This window comes from Phanerochaete carnosa (genome assembly GCF_000300595.1).
Source record: "Phanerochaete carnosa HHB-10118-sp unplaced genomic scaffold PHACAscaffold_2, whole genome shotgun sequence".
NCBI lineage: Eukaryota > Fungi > Basidiomycota > Agaricomycetes > Polyporales > Phanerochaetaceae > Phanerochaete > Phanerochaete carnosa.
Genome location: NW_006767629.1, coordinates 3318 through 20242, shown reverse-complemented (window position 1 = coordinate 20242; position 16925 = coordinate 3318). Strand labels below are relative to the sequence as shown.

General features: G+C 56.8%; 4 protein-coding genes across 4 annotated transcripts; 2 read left to right on the top strand and 2 right to left on the bottom strand.

The window, feature by feature from the left end:
* Positions 1-873: 873 nt before the first annotated feature.
* PHACADRAFT_86202 (uncharacterized protein) lies at positions 874-1494 on the bottom strand (the record flags this gene model as incomplete). The annotated part of the gene is made up of 1 exon (XM_007391283.1): positions 874-1494. The coding sequence occupies one exon, from the start codon at positions 1492-1494 to the stop codon at positions 874-876; it is 621 nt and encodes a 206-aa protein (XP_007391345.1).
* A 362-nt stretch (positions 1495-1856) lies between these two features.
* Positions 1857-3967, top strand: PHACADRAFT_248812 (uncharacterized protein). The gene is made up of 5 exons (XM_007391282.1): positions 1857-1986; positions 2050-2155; positions 2207-3040; positions 3094-3703; positions 3755-3967. Exons 1-5 carry the CDS (start codon positions 1984-1986, stop codon positions 3858-3860), a joined length of 1659 nt encoding a protein of 552 aa, XP_007391344.1. The 5' UTR covers positions 1857-1983; the 3' UTR covers positions 3861-3967.
* A 131-nt stretch (positions 3968-4098) lies between these two features.
* PHACADRAFT_248809 (uncharacterized protein) lies at positions 4099-6790 on the bottom strand. The gene is made up of 3 exons (XM_007391281.1): positions 5955-6790; positions 5339-5903; positions 4099-5290 (listed from the first exon to the last, which is right to left on the bottom strand). The coding sequence occupies exons 1-3, from the start codon at positions 6699-6701 to the stop codon at positions 4302-4304; spliced, it is 2301 nt and encodes a 766-aa protein (XP_007391343.1). The 5' UTR covers positions 6702-6790; the 3' UTR covers positions 4099-4301.
* A 5524-nt stretch (positions 6791-12314) lies between these two features.
* PHACADRAFT_248804 (uncharacterized protein) lies at positions 12315-16679 on the top strand. The gene is made up of 8 exons (XM_007391280.1): positions 12315-12734; positions 13073-13480; positions 13533-13730; positions 13782-13905; positions 13955-15019; positions 15073-15209; positions 15261-15626; positions 15678-16679. Exons 5-8 carry the CDS (start codon positions 14072-14074, stop codon positions 16456-16458), a joined length of 2232 nt encoding a protein of 743 aa, XP_007391342.1. The 5' UTR covers positions 12315-12734; positions 13073-13480; positions 13533-13730; positions 13782-13905; positions 13955-14071; the 3' UTR covers positions 16459-16679.
* Positions 16680-16925: the final 246 nt, after the last annotated feature.

The window sequence follows — 16925 nt, the reverse complement described above, 5'->3', positions numbered from 1 at the left end:
CGCTACCGCGTGAAGCCGATGAATCTGCGCCCTCTTTTGCCTCCCTAAACGGCGCGGAGTCTGCGTTGGAAATCCCGTGGTGTACATCAATACGCTTGACCGGCGTTGTGAGAGTTACAGGGCGATGTGAGGCTGTCAACATGGAGGTGAGAGGCCAGGTAAAGCGCTGGTATAGAACGTCATCGGACTCGAAGGCCCATCACAACTCTGACGAGATCGCGTTTGCTAGCACCGTTTTCGTTGTACCGCAAACACCAATGAGAGTACAATCGCGTCGCTGGACGTGCTGTGTTGATGGAGACCGTCTCAGATATGCGGTGGAGTGCCTCGTTCGAGACAAGAAAGTGAGCGCGTTATGTGGCCGGTGAAAGACACCAAAGCACATTGAAACTGGAGGTCATGTGTGCGTGTCGACATAAGGTTGGAAGGGAAGGAGTATGCAGACCCAATGGCATCGTATGCGAGTGCGACCCAGTCATCTAGCGCTGTCTCAAGGATCGTTGTACGCGAAAGCCTGGTCCGTCGAGTCCTTCAACACCGGAGGATAACTTGCAAATACCACGTCGGATTGTAGCATACCATAGAAAGCATGATAGTTAGTTTGCCTCGGGAACTCGCGGAACGAAGCAGTCTGAAGCAGCGCTGCGGCAGAAAGTTACTGGGTGAAGTTGAAAGCGTACGCCCGCCGTCGGGCGGTGATCATGGTGTATGAGAGCATCGACGCATGCAAACGACCCCGGGCGAAATCGCAGTTGTGCAGCTGTACCGAATTGCGGTGCGCATAGGGAGTTGTTTTTAGATCTGTGGCAGAACACGACACGATGACCGTCAATAATGATGACTTAGAAACAATTCACTGCGCAACTCGCCTGCTCAATGCCTCCAACCGACCTCATGCCCATTCTCCATCATTGGCTCGACAAACCCTCTAAATATCCACGGCCGACCCTTCACCCTTTCCTCGCACTCTACCCTCACGCGCGTCCGATCCTGTTCGTCCAGCAGGCCTGACAAGTCCTGTGCCCAGCGCATCCCGTAGCCCTCGGGGACGCGCACCTCGTACACGAGTACACCGTGTGGAAGCCAGTGAAGGTTGCGCCAACTCGCATCGCCCATGATCTTCCGGAAGAGTACGAGTGCATGTTCATTAATGCCCGCAATAGGCCCTCTCGGCGTGCCCCACCAGCCCGAAGGTGCTGCCTTCCTATCTTTCTCCTGGTCATCAACGACAGAGTCCGCAGAGCCCCCTGACCGGTGCGCATGTTTTGACCATGCGCGTGCTCCTGCGGTAAGGCCAACTTTGTTAGGGACCAGAAATGCGGAGAGACACTGCTCTTGCGTCGGAGGGGTCGAGCCGAGCGCAGAGCCGGCCGTGTAAGCCAGTCCATGCAGGAGGTGGATCGTCAATGCGTCCTGGTCTTCTGTAAATTCACCTTTCACGAGGCGGTCGTTCAGATGAGCCCGAAGTTCTCGTGCTGCGAGTCGTTCCACCATGTTCTCGCAGCGAGGTGTGGGTATATTTCGAATATTGTCCCGCACGTCCTCCGAGGCGGACAAGGCGTCAAAGGTAGGGTCTGGGAGGTCGGCTGCATTCTTCATTACTGCGATGTTGATATTGAGACAGACTGAGCTGTGGCATAGAGAACAAGTATAGTAATCGGTGAGAGTAGGGGTACAAGTTCAGATACATGGCCGCCTAAGTCAGGTCGTACCATACGGTTCATGAGACGAGGTGGTTCAATCAATCCCGCCATCAGCCCCGCCCGTGATGCGCCCTCAGTTTTGGACATATGAACGCCTAAGCACGCCTCAGCCATGTCTTTTCACCGACATACATACTGTTCGCTTCGTGCACCGTCGACCTCAACTACTGTTCCTCACCAGCTGTTCTGATTAATCTGGTTGCGGACATTGCTGGCCAAAAGCCAGCCTAACAACTCCTGGGACGAATGAGTGAGTAGCAAGGAAATAGTGTCATCGAAGATGGTGAGCAGAGACATCTATATTTTGGAGAGAGAAATCACAATTAAGGCGTATTCTTAACATCAGTATGTAGAGCTAGGCTTGTACGACTGTCTTGTATTAGCCGCCATCATCTTCTACTCTTCCTTGAAGTGGTTGCACGATGTCAAGCATGTCGCACGGTCCTATCATGGCGAGTTGACCAAACCCTGAACTTCGTCGCAGACTTGATGTGATTGAGTAGAAGACGGGCCTTGGTCGCCATTCGAAGATCTAAAAGTTAGTCAACAGACCACACCTCACATACCCGAGGATCCTCAAGCTACCAGAAACTCCGAGATCTCTTCACCGGCTAGCTCTCCCCCATCAAGCCAGCCAGCCAGGTCGAGCGTCGTCGAAGTCATCTCAGATACAGACCCGTCCTACTCTGTGCCCTCCTCTAGGTCAAGCTCCCGGCATTCGACCTTCAATAACCATGAAGTCGCCGAGGTCCCGGTTTCCACGTTCTCTGAGCGCATCTTGACGAATGACCTGCTCTACGACCTGATTCTCTGGTTCAGCACACCCTCCGCCCTCATGCGCCTCTCGCGTACCTGCCATGCTGCACATGCTGCCGTCCGCTCCCACATCACCCGCTCCTTCAACATCAACGCCCACCTCTCGCACTTCTTCACGTCCCCGCTTGCCTTTCGCTCGCTGCAGGCCCGCACCAGCGCGCTCATCTCGGGCTCCAGTGCTTTACAGTTCCTCGATCGCGTGCACTATCCCGAGGCGGACCTCGACATCTACTGCGCGTACGAGGCACGCGCAGAGCTTGGCTGGTGGCTCATCCAACATGAGGGCTACAATTTTAAACCGAATAGTCGGCAGGATCCGTCTTTCCGTGTCGCGCTCGAGCAGGCGCGGGTTCCTGGTACGGCGCCGCCGGGCAGCCCATACAGCCGCCTGCGAGCCGTATCGGCCGTGTACACCTTCACCAGGCGCGTCGAGAGCCTGGACGGACCGAGTAGGCGGCTCAAGGTGCAAATTATCGTCGCGTACAACAGCCCCATGGAGGCGATTTTTGATTTCCACTCTAGTGCGTACTATCGCCTATGAGCCGCGTATCTCGTACTAACATCATAAATCCAGCCGTCGTGCTTAACGTTATCTCCTTCTCGCACGCCTACTCGCTCTATCCGCTCGCTACTTTCCATCATCGTCTCTCGCTCTCTCTCGTTCCTGCTCGCCAGCTTGAAGCTGCCGTACAAAGGAAGTACACCTTCCGCGGCTGGACGTTCGTACACAGTGTACCCACCCCACCGCCCGAGCATGGCACGACCGACGAGATCGTCCTCCGGCTGTTCCGCCCGCGCGAATGTGCCGAGTGCCCGCACTGTACCCGCCAGCGCGAGCTCGAGCGCAGTGTAGCACAGGCTTTCCCTGTGGGCCTGCGCTGGATCGGCGACAGGCACAGCTGGGTCCTGCCATTAAACACAGAGGGCGTGGAGGTGCCGACAGTGCTGGGAGATGGGGTTAGTCCTCCAATCTCGCACGACCCGTGCTTTGTTACGAGTTGGGAGATGACGAAGCGAGTGGGACGGGATGGTACCGCTGGGCGCGCAATCAAAGCCAAGGTCCGCCGACCGCCGGGCTTCTGGCATTGCTACGTCGTGAGCGATCCAAAGCTCAAGAAAGCGATGAAGATGATACAGGAGTTGTATGTAGATATTCCTGAAAGGGCGAATGAGGACCCCAAGTGGTGAGCGGTTGTTACTATTTCTTTAGATTATACGCTAATGAGAGTACGAAGCTGTGATGGAGAATTCATTCGCTATTGCAAAGCAGTGTTGGAAGACGAGAAGATGTGGAATAAGTGGTACCCATCAGCACGAAGCGTCCCCGAGATTGAACTTTAAAATGTTCAATAATCCGTACTTTCTTGTTGAGTTTGTCCTTGTTCATTTACTGTATCAGTACATTCTTGTCGTCATGGTCCACTGTACAATAAGAGACTCGAGATGCGACCGTATTCACGCTCCCCGCGAGCCAGTATCGACGCCAATAACCAGACGCCACAAAGAGGTCGATGCGTCCATAACTTCGCAACTCTGCGAATTCTTACTCCTTCGCAAACCATCCTTGCAAGAGTAGAATGCTGAATTCTCGAGCCGAATAGAGTCATGTATTTATACGAATATCATCGTTTACCCAACGTTTACCATTTAGCATACATGCAGAAATGGGAAAAAATACAACAGAAACACTGCAAGGATCAACGAAACAGGCAGCAAGGTCTATCGAACGGTATACACTTTAAACAGTTAAGATGAGATACAGAAGGACGGACACGTATGGGGTTATGAATCCTCCTTCTTGAGCCACTCTTCCCCGGAACTCGCGTGGTTAGCTTCAGCTGCATCCACGGCTTCGAGAAGCTCCGCTTCCGCGTCGGCATCAGCGTCGGCGTCGGCGTCGGGCTCAGCGTCGGCGTCCGCTTCAGCATCAGCGTCGGCGTCACCTTCTGCGTCCTGGTCAACCTCCATGGACGTAGGTTTGCTCTTGGCTGGGGCTGACGCGGGGGCAATAGGAGCAAGCGTGGGTGCATTAGCAGGGGAGCGTGGCGAGCCGCCGTTTTGCGTCGCAGGAGCCGAGGTGTGGCCATTGGTGGCCGTTGCAGGTCGCGAAGGCATCTGTTCAGGGCTGTCAACGCGAGGCGTTGGCACACGAGAGCCCTTCTTGCTTCGCGATGCCGCTCGCTCTAGCTCGTATGCCGCCTCCTCAGCCTCCTGACTACTCGGGGGGATGGTCGAGATAGGTGGCGGTGTTGGCGGCGAACGCTGGGCGGAACGAGGTAGGTGAGCATCAACCGACTGTGTCGGTGACCCAGGACGTGTCCGCGATTCATGGTAAACGTACGAACCACTCGGGATGATTTGCGTACCCGACAGACCGAGAGAGCGGCTGGACATCTGGTGAACAGGAAGCGTATCCGACCGATGAACCGACCGCGATGTATCTTGTGAGGAAAGATGCATACTTCGACCGTTGGTAGGCGGGTGTAGCGACGCAGCCGCAGAGGGGTGTACGGCGGCGGGACCATGGTTTGCAGCTAGCTGCTGCGCATCGAGTGTACCACGGCGTTCAACCCGCTTCATTTTCTTGCGGCACCTGTCGCACACGGTACCGGGGCCTTCTGGTCCTGGACCCCACTTCTCGACACACTTGCCGTCCTTGTAGCGTCCAGGTTGACCGCACTGGCGGCAGATACGTTGACCAGCGGCATTGGTCGGGGGATAGCCGCCGCTCGCGATCGTCGTGGCGCCGGCAATTTGACCTGCAGTGGAGGCTGTACAACATCAGCAAAAGGGATGAGAAAAGTTACTGAGCCTCTCACTCTTCTTCACAGGAGCACCGGTGACAGGCGGCGCAAATATATGCGTCTGGATAGTATTATGATGGCTGACGGCATTCCCGGGGACGCCAGGACCTTGCGGCACGCCACCCGGGAGAATCGTTGAACCTGACATGGACGGGTGCAGCGAGTGGTGCGATGAGCCACGAGAGCGCGAGTGGTGTTGCGGGATGGCCAGATACTCCCGTTCGTTAGACAGGGAGCGGTGACGACGAGAGTGCAAGTGTGCGTTGGGCGATAAGTGTTGTTGTCCAGGGGCACGAGAGATAGGGTTTCCATTTGCATCCACGTCCTCGCCAGTTGTCGCCTCGAGGATCATCTCGTCAATACTCGAGCGGCTGCGGGACCGCGACCGCGACCGCGACGCGTCACGGTGTTCGCGACGACCGCGATGCGGGTGACGCGAAGACTGGCCTTGAACGTCAGTATAGCGGATAACAGGTTCGCCGTCACGGCCGCGATGATAGCTTGGGTGGGCGTGGACGTAGGGTGAATCCGCGGGCAATGGATGCTGGAGCGAAGGCGAGTGCTCGGCCTGGCCATTTGGCTAGGGAATCCGTAAGCGCACAGCGAACCGCGATATATAACACACACGTACCGAGTATCGGCCCATTTCATGGTCACGGTCATTGCGCGCACGCTTCGCCGGCGGCGGACCACCAGGACCGGTCAAAGCATATGCGGAGCCGTCGAGACTGCCTGCGCGGGGGCGAACACGGGAAGAGGCCGGAGGAAGCGATGACGTCTGCTGGGCAGATAAAGGATGACTAGATCGACTAGAGTGCACCGAAGTGCGCACCGACAGCGCTTGTTTGCTGTGGGGGAATGCAACGGCGTACGGTGGTGGACCGTTCTTGGACACTAATATGCCGCCGCGCGAGACCATGATATTCGTGAAAGAGACGCGTGCATTTGCGGCCGCTGACTCGGCCTCGACGAGATACTGCTCGCAGTCGACCCAATTCTCCTGCAAACGCGACAGACGTGCCTCTAGCTCCTCTTTCTCGGCCAGTAGGCGGGCCGCACGAGCTTCAAGCTCGGCAATGTACGAGCTCTCGTCTTGATTTTCGGCGGGAGCTTCTGTCGTCACGGGGGACTGCTTCTGGTAGCTGGAAAGCACACGTTCGGCTTTCTCTGCGCGACGTCGCGTGTCCTTGAGCTCCCGCTTCAAGTTTTCGGTCTCTTGGAGGCTGTTGCTCAGCAGGGAAGCGAGCTGGGCAGGGGAATCGTTTGGTGAGGCGGTCGCATGGCTCAAGGATGGGGCCGCAGGAGCGGGTGCGGCGAGCAACTGGGGAGACCTCGACAGCGGCGGTGCCTGCGGGGTCAGCTGTGGCGAGACGGACATCGAGAGTGGAATAGCGGAACCACGGAGAAGATGAGACAGAGTGTTCGTCAAGTTCGTAAAAATGTTGAAAAAGCGGGGGCCGACACTGTGGACGATGTCGGCGGGGGAGGAGTTGGGGGAAGGGGAGAGAGAAGGGGCGGGCGGGGGAGCGGGTCGGCGGCGCGCATTTTGAGGAACGAGACGACCCCGGATTACCTTTTGGGGAAGGCCCTCCTTTCCGGTCAGATTTCCGCCCGTGACCCCGATGACGCCCCGCTTTCCGGACCCTTGACACCACCTCCATCAAGGGCTCGGGATCCGAATCCCGCCGGCGCTCTCCGCCCGCGCGCCCATCCCCTGTGAACCGCTCGGTGGCCCCTGTATACACCGCCGGTGGCCTCCTCTTTTCTTGTTGCCGACGACGGCCCCCCATCCCCCGCCTCCAATCTTCAGTTTGCGCCGTCGTCGTCGTCGTCAGTGTCTATGGCGCAGTGAACCGCGCGCAGTCTCACGCTGGTGCGTGCAGCGCTCCTTCCCTATTCTCCGAGCATTGGCAATCTATGGAACACTTCGACGTCTGATACACGCGGTTGCGGCTCTCTTCGGTCATGCTCACGGCCTTGCCGCTCTCCCTGAACTTTCGGCGGGCCAGAGACCGCCCTCCTACCTCCCTCATATGTCCTAGTAGCTTTTGCGCGCAGAACGCGAGCTCTCAGGAGCGAGGTGTGCTGCACTCGTTATAAGGAGGGCTGTTCGTATCTCTGATACGCCTTTGCGCAAAGGCTGGTGTAGCACATATTCACCTCCATTTCTTTATACCGACTGCGACCTCCGCCTACGTATACCGATACGTCAGTTTGTAACTTTGTCATGTCGACCTGAACCTCCGTATGGGCCGGAGCACGCTTCCCACCATGATCGGCACAGGTTCACCCGTTGCCTATAGCATCCACGTACTGATGTCTCTAGGCACATTCTCATGCGCCTCTTTCATTTAGGCACTGGGCGACCTGGCGTCGTTGCTGGTGGGACATAATCAGACTCAGAAGCCCCCGCGGGTTCTCGTGCACGCTGCAAATGGCAACGTCTTCAGGTTGCGTCAGCTGAGCTCACAAGCGACCTCCGCCCCGCATCCGCGCCTCCCACCAAGGCTTCTGCGCCTGCCACAGCACGCTAGCTATTCAGCGAACAGCATGAACGCGGGTGACATGCGCTGCTGCTTGTGCGTCGCTCCGAGGATTCATACCGCCTTCCGTCGGCAAGCGAGAGCCTCAAGGCCCCTCTCTCTCATGCATATTACTCGTCGATACCCAGGCGCGACTCGTTCTGGCCCGCTGCGGCCGTGATCCTGCTGACGTCTTTGACACAACTCGCGCTGGGGTTCCCGGGGTCTAGTGCAGCGTTCCGGATACGCGCCCACAGCCCCTGATGCGCGGGCGCGCTCAATGTGTTGGTCCGATTTCGGACTATAGAAAGCAGGAGGTGTCGGCGCAACATCCGTTTTGCCCGAGCCCAGTCCCACATCCCCGCCCACGTGCCTTCGAATGGAAAATCCGCGCCGCTTGCGCCGCAGCGCACGACTTACTCGACTGTTACGTACGTTGGCACTTCGGCGTCGTTCCGGCGACACCTGCGCGCGCACAGCCGACGCACGTCCTGGGCGCTGAGCCATTGGCGCCACTCGACCGCCGACAAACACTTGCCCAAACCAGGCCAAGTTTCAGGGACTCTGCCCCTGTTCTCCTTCCTCGACGCCAGCGGCGACAGCCCCGACGTCCGCCACCCGCGCCCCGCTCACCCCGAGCCGACGTCCAAATTTTTCACTTGGCTAGTCGCCCGCTCCGGTCTGGGCCCCGCGCAATGCCCCGCCGTCCAGCGGACCCAGGCGGACCCTTCACGGTGTGTGTAAGTGATATCGATCAGATAGCCCACACGCCGGAGGCCGAACTCGCCCGCCCTGTGCGCAATGTCTACATCCGCGCACTTTTCACCACGGTTTTCCTACCGCCCACGGCCATGGCCGCTCGCTAGCAACGCCTTTCCAACGAGGCCGGCGAACACATCGCGTCATGTGTCTGCCCTGCCCAACATGGCAGCGCAGAGCCTCGCCGACGCCCACACTCGTCAATCAGCCAGCCTCTTCGATGATGGTTGATCCTCCACGCCAGAGCTCGAGTGTCATCGTTTTACCATTCAGTTGCACAGGCTGGTGCCATGTGCTTGTCGTCGCTACTCCGGTACCGTAATCTCGAGCGCCCAGCATACGTTCTGTTCGTGTGCGCGCATGTGCGCAAGTCGTCATCTCTCCCCAATGCTCGGCCAGCAACCCCGTCCGCCCTCGTCTCTGCTTCCGCTCGTCCGCTCTAGGTGTCTACATCATGTACGATAACAAGTCTCGTAATATACCCAATTTACCGCCTGCCATAGTGCGCCTTCCGCTCTGAACGATCTGCCTAGCTTGAAGTGGCGCTACTCTGCCGTACGGCACCATAGGCCTCGCGCACCCGTCCCTGCGGCAGTTCGCCGACTTCTGCTCTCGACAATAGATGGGCATAGACGAACCGCCGCACAAAAGTCGCATTGGAAAGAGCTCAAGTTTATAACAGCTCTTCTGACGCCCTCTGACAACATCGTTCGAGCGGTTAGCTAGCAGTCCTGCTGGAGAGTACCATGGAGCACAGGATCGGAGGTGCAAGAAGCGTTCGTAGCGACGCGCGAAGGCCGCATGGCGACTATAGATTCGAACCTCGTGTCTACGGCGGCCCGTCGATGCTCGGCCGCCAGCTTCGACGCTTCCCGTTCTATTCCAGCTTGCGTTCCGTAAGCTGCAATGCGCCTGTGGTTTGTACTGCCCCATGGATTCAGAAGCGCACTCTGGACAGCGTCCGACGGAAGAAGGCTGACCTCGATGTCGGCGCATTGCTCTCGCAGGCGCTGTATGCCGAGTTCGCACTGAGCGTCACCTTAAGGTGCGGGGCATGCACAAAGTTTGCTGTGACGCAGATTGTCCAGACTCGGGCCCCCGCGCTGCCCATGGGCGTACTCACAGCTTGTGCCGGCCATGCAGGGCCCGCAGGTGAGACCATGGTTGTGTGTCAGTGTCGGATCAGAGCATGCACCACCGCGTGGTCATTCGTCCCCTTTCAGCATCTATATCGGGGACCGCAAGCAGAGGACGATACGAGCAGGGTACGGCTCGCTCCACCGTGTCAGTCAGCGGCTGAACCACGGCGTGCCGACGAGCAGCTCGTCCCCGCACATTGAATGGCCGGTAGATATGTTCTGGTGTGTCAGATGACGTCCAGACCGACATGTGGCCACCCTGTGCTCTCTACGAGACATTGGGCAAGCCACCGGCGGGGAAATCCTGGAGCGGCTTTGTTCTGGCTACCAAGCCTCATCATCTCCTCGTCCCCTCTACTCACACTTTTCAATTGTCGTACAGCCTTTGCGCACTGTTTCGGGTTCTCGAACACGCGAGGATATTTTAACTAGGCTCATCGTCCCGTTTACTGAGAGTGTCCAACGAATCATGACCTCACCAGGCCTCAACATTGTTTCACAGGACGCCATCTCACTATGAATTTTACACCCTATCGCGGGAACTTTGCTGCTGGAGACGAATGTATTCAGTGCCATGACCACACTCAGTCCGACTAGACAACTACTCGTTCGCTTCAATGCCCGGCCAATCATTGCGTTTGGGCCTACTGTCGAGGTCCCGTCGCAACTTCCGCTTACTACTGCTCAGGGCGGCAGTTTGCTATCGTCTACGGCAACTCAGCCTCAGAGCCCCAGCTCCTGCGCGGCGCCCTTCCTGGCAGCCCCGTGCTAAGACGAGATCCATGGGGCCGATGTTGGACCTATCGCACAACTCAGAAGTTCTATTGATCCTTGACACGACCGCTAGAAGTATCGCTCATCTAGGAATTCGTCGGCATTCACTTACTCGACTATCAGTGGCGGACTCCAAACTATTGGCTTCGCTTGCCTCTGCCACGGCTCAGGCACGTCGCAACTCTGTATCACACAATTTACGCGCCACTCATGCTGCCCGCCAGCCCAATTGCGGAACGAGTTGACATCTGCCTTTCCGCATGGCCGCTTAGCTGGAAAGGACGGCGTTCGTTTGAAGTGGCAGGCCTCGGGACTTGACAGCTGCAGGCAGCAGGCTAACGGTGAGCGCGGGCGATGTACTTACCACAAAGCTTGGGCACATCGCCATGTATTGCCAGCTACGACAGGAGAATATCAATGTCATGGCGTTTGTAGGTCTATCACTAGACTTCTATCCTTCGTGCCTCGAAACTCACTCATCCGCTTCGGGTTTTATACACGTAGTGATGGCAGAGCACGCTCAGGCTCATGATGTGGCCAATGCTTATTGTGTACGTCATGGTAGTAGAACACCCATTCGTATTCTGCTTCTCGAATGACATGCTCGATTATCTTCTAGACATATCGCGTCGACGTCTGCTTTGGGGATGCCGTCATCTACATTTCCAAACCCCATGCGACCCAGGTTCCTGGCATGCCATTAAGCAGCAGCGTGATTTTGGGCCCGCGACAGTATGCTTTCTACAAACCTTCCTTTCTGAAACAGCCGCAGTCCCTATCACCGGAACTACCGTCAAACCAGTTCATTCTCCCACTCATATTACCCTTCTTCGACGTCCATGGATAAATGTCTCTACTTAACTGCTAGTGCATCTAGAGCATGCAGTGCGTTATACGTTACATCGCATACACGCTTCCCCCACATGGCCAATCCTAGGACGCCCGCACTCGAACGGGGCTGCCAGCAGGTCCGCTCAAAATGCAACAGCCCCGTCTGCATATTCCAAATGCTACGCCGTGCGGCTTCAGCAACGCTCGATGTGCACATCTACCCCGAAATGGCAGTGCTGGTGCGAGCTCGGATATTGCGGAGGGCTACCTCTGAATCTCGTAGCACCGCCGCGCTTTCGTTCATGCTATCTAGCTATCGCGAGACGAACACGGGTCAGTCAAACTTGGCTGTTCCGACTCCGTCGAGGCGGTGACTCGTGGTAAGGACCCTACCTGTTTTCGGTGCAGGTATCCCAAGGACCCTAGAAGGATCCCGTGAGTGATAATAGGCTGCACGTTTGTACGACGTCCTAGGCTTGTTCGCTTTCGCCGGATTGGCGGCACTCTGTATACTCTATTTGGGTGCGATTTTCCATGTTTTGTAGAGAGCTGTCTAGCTAGGCAAGTATGTCTGGTGATTGCTCGTCAAAACGCAGGCGAATACTCGTTCAGGGATGTCCGGACGAACGTTCCTGTGGAGCTGATCAGGGAGAGTGCCCTAAAAAGGCAAGACTGGGGAAACGAGCAGTCGGCCGGAGTATGACTCGGAATGGGCGGCTTGGCGGACCTCAGCCGTCACTTGCACTGCGACCACGACGGCCAACCACGAACAATTGTTATCCCATCCTATTGCTCTCCTATTATTCTCTCTTGCTTTCGCCCACCACCATTTCCGTCTTGCATTAACTTTCAAGGCCCCCCATTGACCTCATTTTCCGTATTCGTTCATATCCGTGTCTCTTGGTCTTTGTCGACTATCTATCCATCTATTCCTACCTCTAGTTTAATGCCAGTCAAGAACAAACGCAATGTTCCATCTCGGAAGCAGCGAACTGAAGCATTGCCAATCATGTACTCCCACCACCTCCTCGAGGACACCCCGTCGACTTCAGCGGCTTCGTCCCCAGCGGATCATCCGCCGGCTCTCGAGACCGCCATGGCAGGCACTCCGTTCGATCCGGAGCACGCGTATACACATGAGGAGGTAGCACCGAGGGGTGTCGAAGAGGATCTCTTGGGGTCAGAGCTTGTGGAGCAGGCGCACTTCGACGAGGAACCCCCGCTACCCGTACCACCTCCCGCAGCAACACGTGGCGCATCTCCCGTCGAAAGGAAGGTTGGGCCTGAGTCGCCGGCGCTGGGCCCAGAACTGCTGGTGGACACGGACTTACCGGAGAGCCCGGAGATGCAGGAGCGCGGTCATGTGCGGTCCCCTGTGCTTGCACGGTGAGTAACTGTTCACTTTCACCCCATTGCCTTCGTTTGCAGGCGAGAGGTGCATCTTCTGTCTATCAGATTCGGACTATGTCCAAATACGAACACAACCGCGCGTTTGTCGGGACGGTTCATGCATCTATCTATTTGGACGACGTCTGGGCGCGTCCGGTAGCTCAGGGGCATGTAGAGCTGCACACGCGCGTATACGCGTATTGATCTACGTATGCGATGCCACGATCTGCCCGCAGGTTCCGCGCAACTTGAAGGAGCTGTATTCGCGAGCTTTTGCGCGTTTTCTTCGGCACGTCTACCACAGATCGAATGATATGCTAACCGTTTGTGCATAGGGAGCCCTCTGCCCTAGAGTCCTTCTCGCGTACGATTCGTGGCTATGTACCATCGTCCATCCCGATACCGTCTGTCGCCCCGACACCCCCGCGAGTTTCCCGCCCGCTGTCTTTTGGCACGCTCCTAACACCATCACGTGATGTCTCCTTACCGTCGCCGTGCAGCCCAGACACAGCCTTCGGAGAGACCACAAAGCGACGTGGGAGCGACGTGAGCACCGTCCAACGCGCCCGGTGGCGTGAGCGGCAGCTTACCTTAGAAGATTCCGCCGTTTTCAGTCTCGACGAAGAAGTCGTATCTGAAGCGGTTCAACCGACTTTAGCGGCGCGCTATCCAAGTTCAAACTCCGGGGAGGACATCGTGTGGTCGAAATGGGATGACTTCGAGGTAAACGGCGTCGGTTCCAGGTACGCACATAGGTGTTTACACTCTACGTCTTGTGTTTGACCTGCGCTTCAGCCGGGTGTTGCTGGTCGGATATCACAGCGGGCTGCAAATGTGGGATTGTTCCAATCTCGGGTCTATCTCTGAGATTCTGAACCTCTCCGGGCCCGAATGGTGCAATATCCAAATGGCTGCGGTTCTTCCTAACCCTAATCCCCTTGTGGCGGGCTCTGTTGATCCTTTGGCGAACCAGCGTCCTGCAATCGGCATAGTGTGAGTGCTATTTACCCATTGTTATGCCAGGGCACTCACTGTGGGCTTTAGTAAGTCCTCAAAGCCGGACCTCGCAGAGTTCCTCGTCTACTCTTTGCGCTCACACTCTATCGTCAAGTCTGTCAAGTTACCATCCCTTATATCCTTCAGGGCTTCGCCTGATTTCGTTGTACTGGTAAGTTCCCGTTGCACGCCGCTTGGATGCGTAGTAACGGTGCCTTCAGAGTGCGACACAACCTTCTTCACTTCATATCTTGTCATCACGGACTCTCATTCCACTGTATACTATCCCTTCTTCATCGCTCGTTACATTCGCACACCGCATTTCATCAACGTCAGAAATGAACACTGTATTATCGCCCAACGTAGACCCGTCTCTCCACTCCGTTCAGCACTCAGCGATACCTTCTCCTATATTCTCGCTATCTAATCGGCTCCTTGCGTATGCCTCGCCGCCCCCGAAGCTCGAGTCGCCTCTCGAGTCACCGTCTAGGCTTCCGCGCACGGCTTCCCAGAGCTCTGATGACAATGCTCTCAAGTTCCCCACTACCCAAGCCGAGCTTGGCTCCGCGGCGGTGAAGATCGGGGGCAGCGTCCTAAGCGGCATGAAGGTCCTCGGTGGCATGGCGTTTACTGCTGCGCGGGCGGGTGTCTCAGCTGCGGCGACAGCAGCAGAGCGCAGGTATTCCACTGACGCGAACGCCACCGCTGCCACGCCCGGCAAGTTTTTCTCCAGGAGTGCACCTGCCGCTAGCGGACGAGACGAGCAGCACCATGCCCGGACAAGTGTTGATGCCACTTCCGATACTATAGAACTCCCCAACGACGATAAACAAGGTCCAGTCGACGTTGTCCACCACGTCACAGTCGTCGACCTCGCGTCTCTGATCGCTCCGAACGCTCCGCAAGGGCCTGCACGCGTTGCGGAATTCCTAATTGGGAAGGATCAGCCTATCAGCCAACTCCAGTTCTCCCCCGATGGCACGTCGCTCATGGTTGCAATGCGCGGTGGACATGTCATGAGAGTCTATCAGCTACGGCCCACACGACGACATCCCGGCAGTTCTATGAACGAAGACGTGGGGCTTCGTTCACCGTGGCACGTCTACGATCTGCGTCGCGGGCGTACGTCAGCTATCGTCGACAGTCTCACCTGGGAACACGACGGACGCTGGGCGGCCGTTGCAACAGAGAAAGGGACTGTACATATTTTTGCCACAAACCCGTACGGTGGACCGTCAGATGAGAAGAGTCACCTCGACGGACGAGTAATTAACGCTAGGGAGGTGGTAAGTACGAATGCATCATGACGTGGTCAAATACTGACTGCCTCTCCGTATAGCAGCCATTGTCTACGGAGATCCATCCTACCGTCCGTTTGCGTGTGCAGCGGCCTCAAGGCCCAGATACAACCACGGTACCCCTGGCATTCATGTTCATTCCACAGTCAATGAACTTACCGTCGTCGCTGTCATCACAGTAAGCACAGTACCCGCTACTGTTTTGCGTGCGGCTAATTTGTCCTGTCAGACACCCACACTACCAGGACACTTTGCTATTTGACCCGCGCGATGGTATGCTGTCGCTACGGCGGATCTCGCTGTTGAAGCAGACCCGCGAACGCACTACGTCCACCTTCGGTACCGTGCCGCTTCCCGGAGGTACGAGCATCTCGCTACCAGGGGTAAGCACCCTCAGCGGCGCGCAGGCCCCAGCCGGAACTGCTCGCACGCCGTCCGCGCTGACGAAGATGATGGCGCGTTCGACGGAGCTTGTCGCGAACGAGAATGTCGTTGCGACCTGGATGCTGCGCAGGTCGAAGGACTGGAGGGAGATCCGACGCTCGCTGCGTACACCTCAGTCTTGGAGGCGTCTGGCGCATGTCGCCAAGCCTGAGTAAGTCACAACTACTTCATTCGATGCAACTGCTTATCCTTATACACACAGCTGGATCGCACAAGCGGAGCTGTCAACGTATTCGCGGTCGACGCGCATTGTGCCTCGTTCTCTATATCTGGCTCATCAATTCTCCTTCTATATTCTTGAGGAGGACTACCACGGACTGCTACGCAGCTACAATTTTGACGTCCCTGCTAGCAAGGTTGAAGTTCGCAGACAGATTGAAGTCAATGCATCGGGCTCGTCAATGAGCGAGTCCTTCGTCTCTGGCTCTTCGCTTCCGTCGCAGTCGGGCTTCTCTACGTCGTTCGACGAAGCGGTCTCGGCAGACATGCGAATGTTGAAGCCGTCGCCACCGGTACTTCCGATGTATCCTAATGGCCCTCCACGCTCATACAGGAACCCGATCCCGATTCGCAACGTCGCGGCGGGAATCAGCGACGGCATGTCCGAGGGACTAGGGCGGCTTCGTCGCGAGATCGGCAAGGTGCGCTCGCCACGCCTCGCACCGAAACGTGACTCGCTTTTGGGATTGGTGCCACTCGAGTTTGACGAGGAGGACGAGGACTTCGTGCTGCGTGTTCCGGCAAGCAACGCTGACGACCGCGATGACACCATGTCACGTGGAACGTCGAGGGAAGGCGCGTCTCTTTCAACACCCTCGACGAACATCGAGCCGCTGCCAGCCGAGGACGACGAGGACGCAGTCTGGGAGGGCTGGGGACCAGAGGATAAACAGGCGGTGGAGGAGATCGAGCAATTTGATGACATTGCAGTTGGTTTCATGGATGAGGATACAGAGCTCGTGCAGCCTGTACGGCGTCGCTGAATGCTTTCGTCGCCATTGCCTAGAAGAGCGGCTCGGGCGAGGAGATGTACGGTATGAGGCAGAGAGTAATCCCGGAACAAGCTATAGCTGTATAGTTAATCACAGGATCATAGGGCGAGGTAGTAAGTTGTACAACTACATATGCTGTGAAGGTAATGGAGGAGCATGTATGGCATGGATAGTACCAGTCAGGGAATGCTAATGCTCGACATTTACTGTGCAGGCGAGGACTCTGCGTGATGTATGTGCGCTTATGAGCAGCTTTAACTCTGGCCTTTCACCACCGCCGTCCTCACCCTACGCACCTCAATCAGCCAGCTTACATCAGTAACCGGTAGCCAAAAAAGTCGGGAGATGCAGGATAAGGCCAGAGAGCTGGCAGAGGACCAGAAACAGCCAGAACGAGTGAGACCGGAGAGCCAAGACGATGATCGCGGCAGGCTGCCGAAACCAAACAGCAGTTGTAA

What these genes read in the sequence shown, in the direction of transcription:
- PHACADRAFT_248812 (XM_007391282.1), top strand. An exon ending in TGTCGCACGGTCCTATCATG is followed by an intron (nt 2,156 to 2,206) that starts GCGAGTTGACCA and finishes GTGATTGAGTAG; the next exon opens with AAGACGGGCCTTGGTCGCCA. An exon ending in GATTTTTGATTTCCACTCTA is followed by an intron (nt 3,041 to 3,093) that starts GTGCGTACTATC and finishes TCATAAATCCAG; the next exon opens with CCGTCGTGCTTAACGTTATC.
- PHACADRAFT_248804 (XM_007391280.1), top strand. Translation starts at nt 14,072, where the DNA reads ATGAACACTGTATTATCGCCCAACGTAGACCCGTCTCTCCACTCCGTT. An exon ending in TAATTAACGCTAGGGAGGTG is followed by an intron (nt 15,020 to 15,072) that starts GTAAGTACGAAT and finishes CTCTCCGTATAG; the next exon opens with CAGCCATTGTCTACGGAGAT. An exon ending in GCGCATGTCGCCAAGCCTGA is followed by an intron (nt 15,627 to 15,677) that starts GTAAGTCACAAC and finishes TTATACACACAG; the next exon opens with CTGGATCGCACAAGCGGAGC.
- PHACADRAFT_248809 (XM_007391281.1), bottom strand. Translation starts at nt 6,701, where the DNA reads ATGTCCGTCTCGCCACAGCTGACCCCGCAGGCACCGCCGCTGTCGAGG. An exon ending in ATGAAATGGGCCGATACTCG is followed by an intron (nt 5,904 to 5,954) that starts GTACGTGTGTGT and finishes CGGATTCCCTAG; the next exon opens with CCAAATGGCCAGGCCGAGCA. An exon ending in CGGTGCTCCTGTGAAGAAGA is followed by an intron (nt 5,291 to 5,338) that starts GTGAGAGGCTCA and finishes GATGTTGTACAG; the next exon opens with CCTCCACTGCAGGTCAAATT.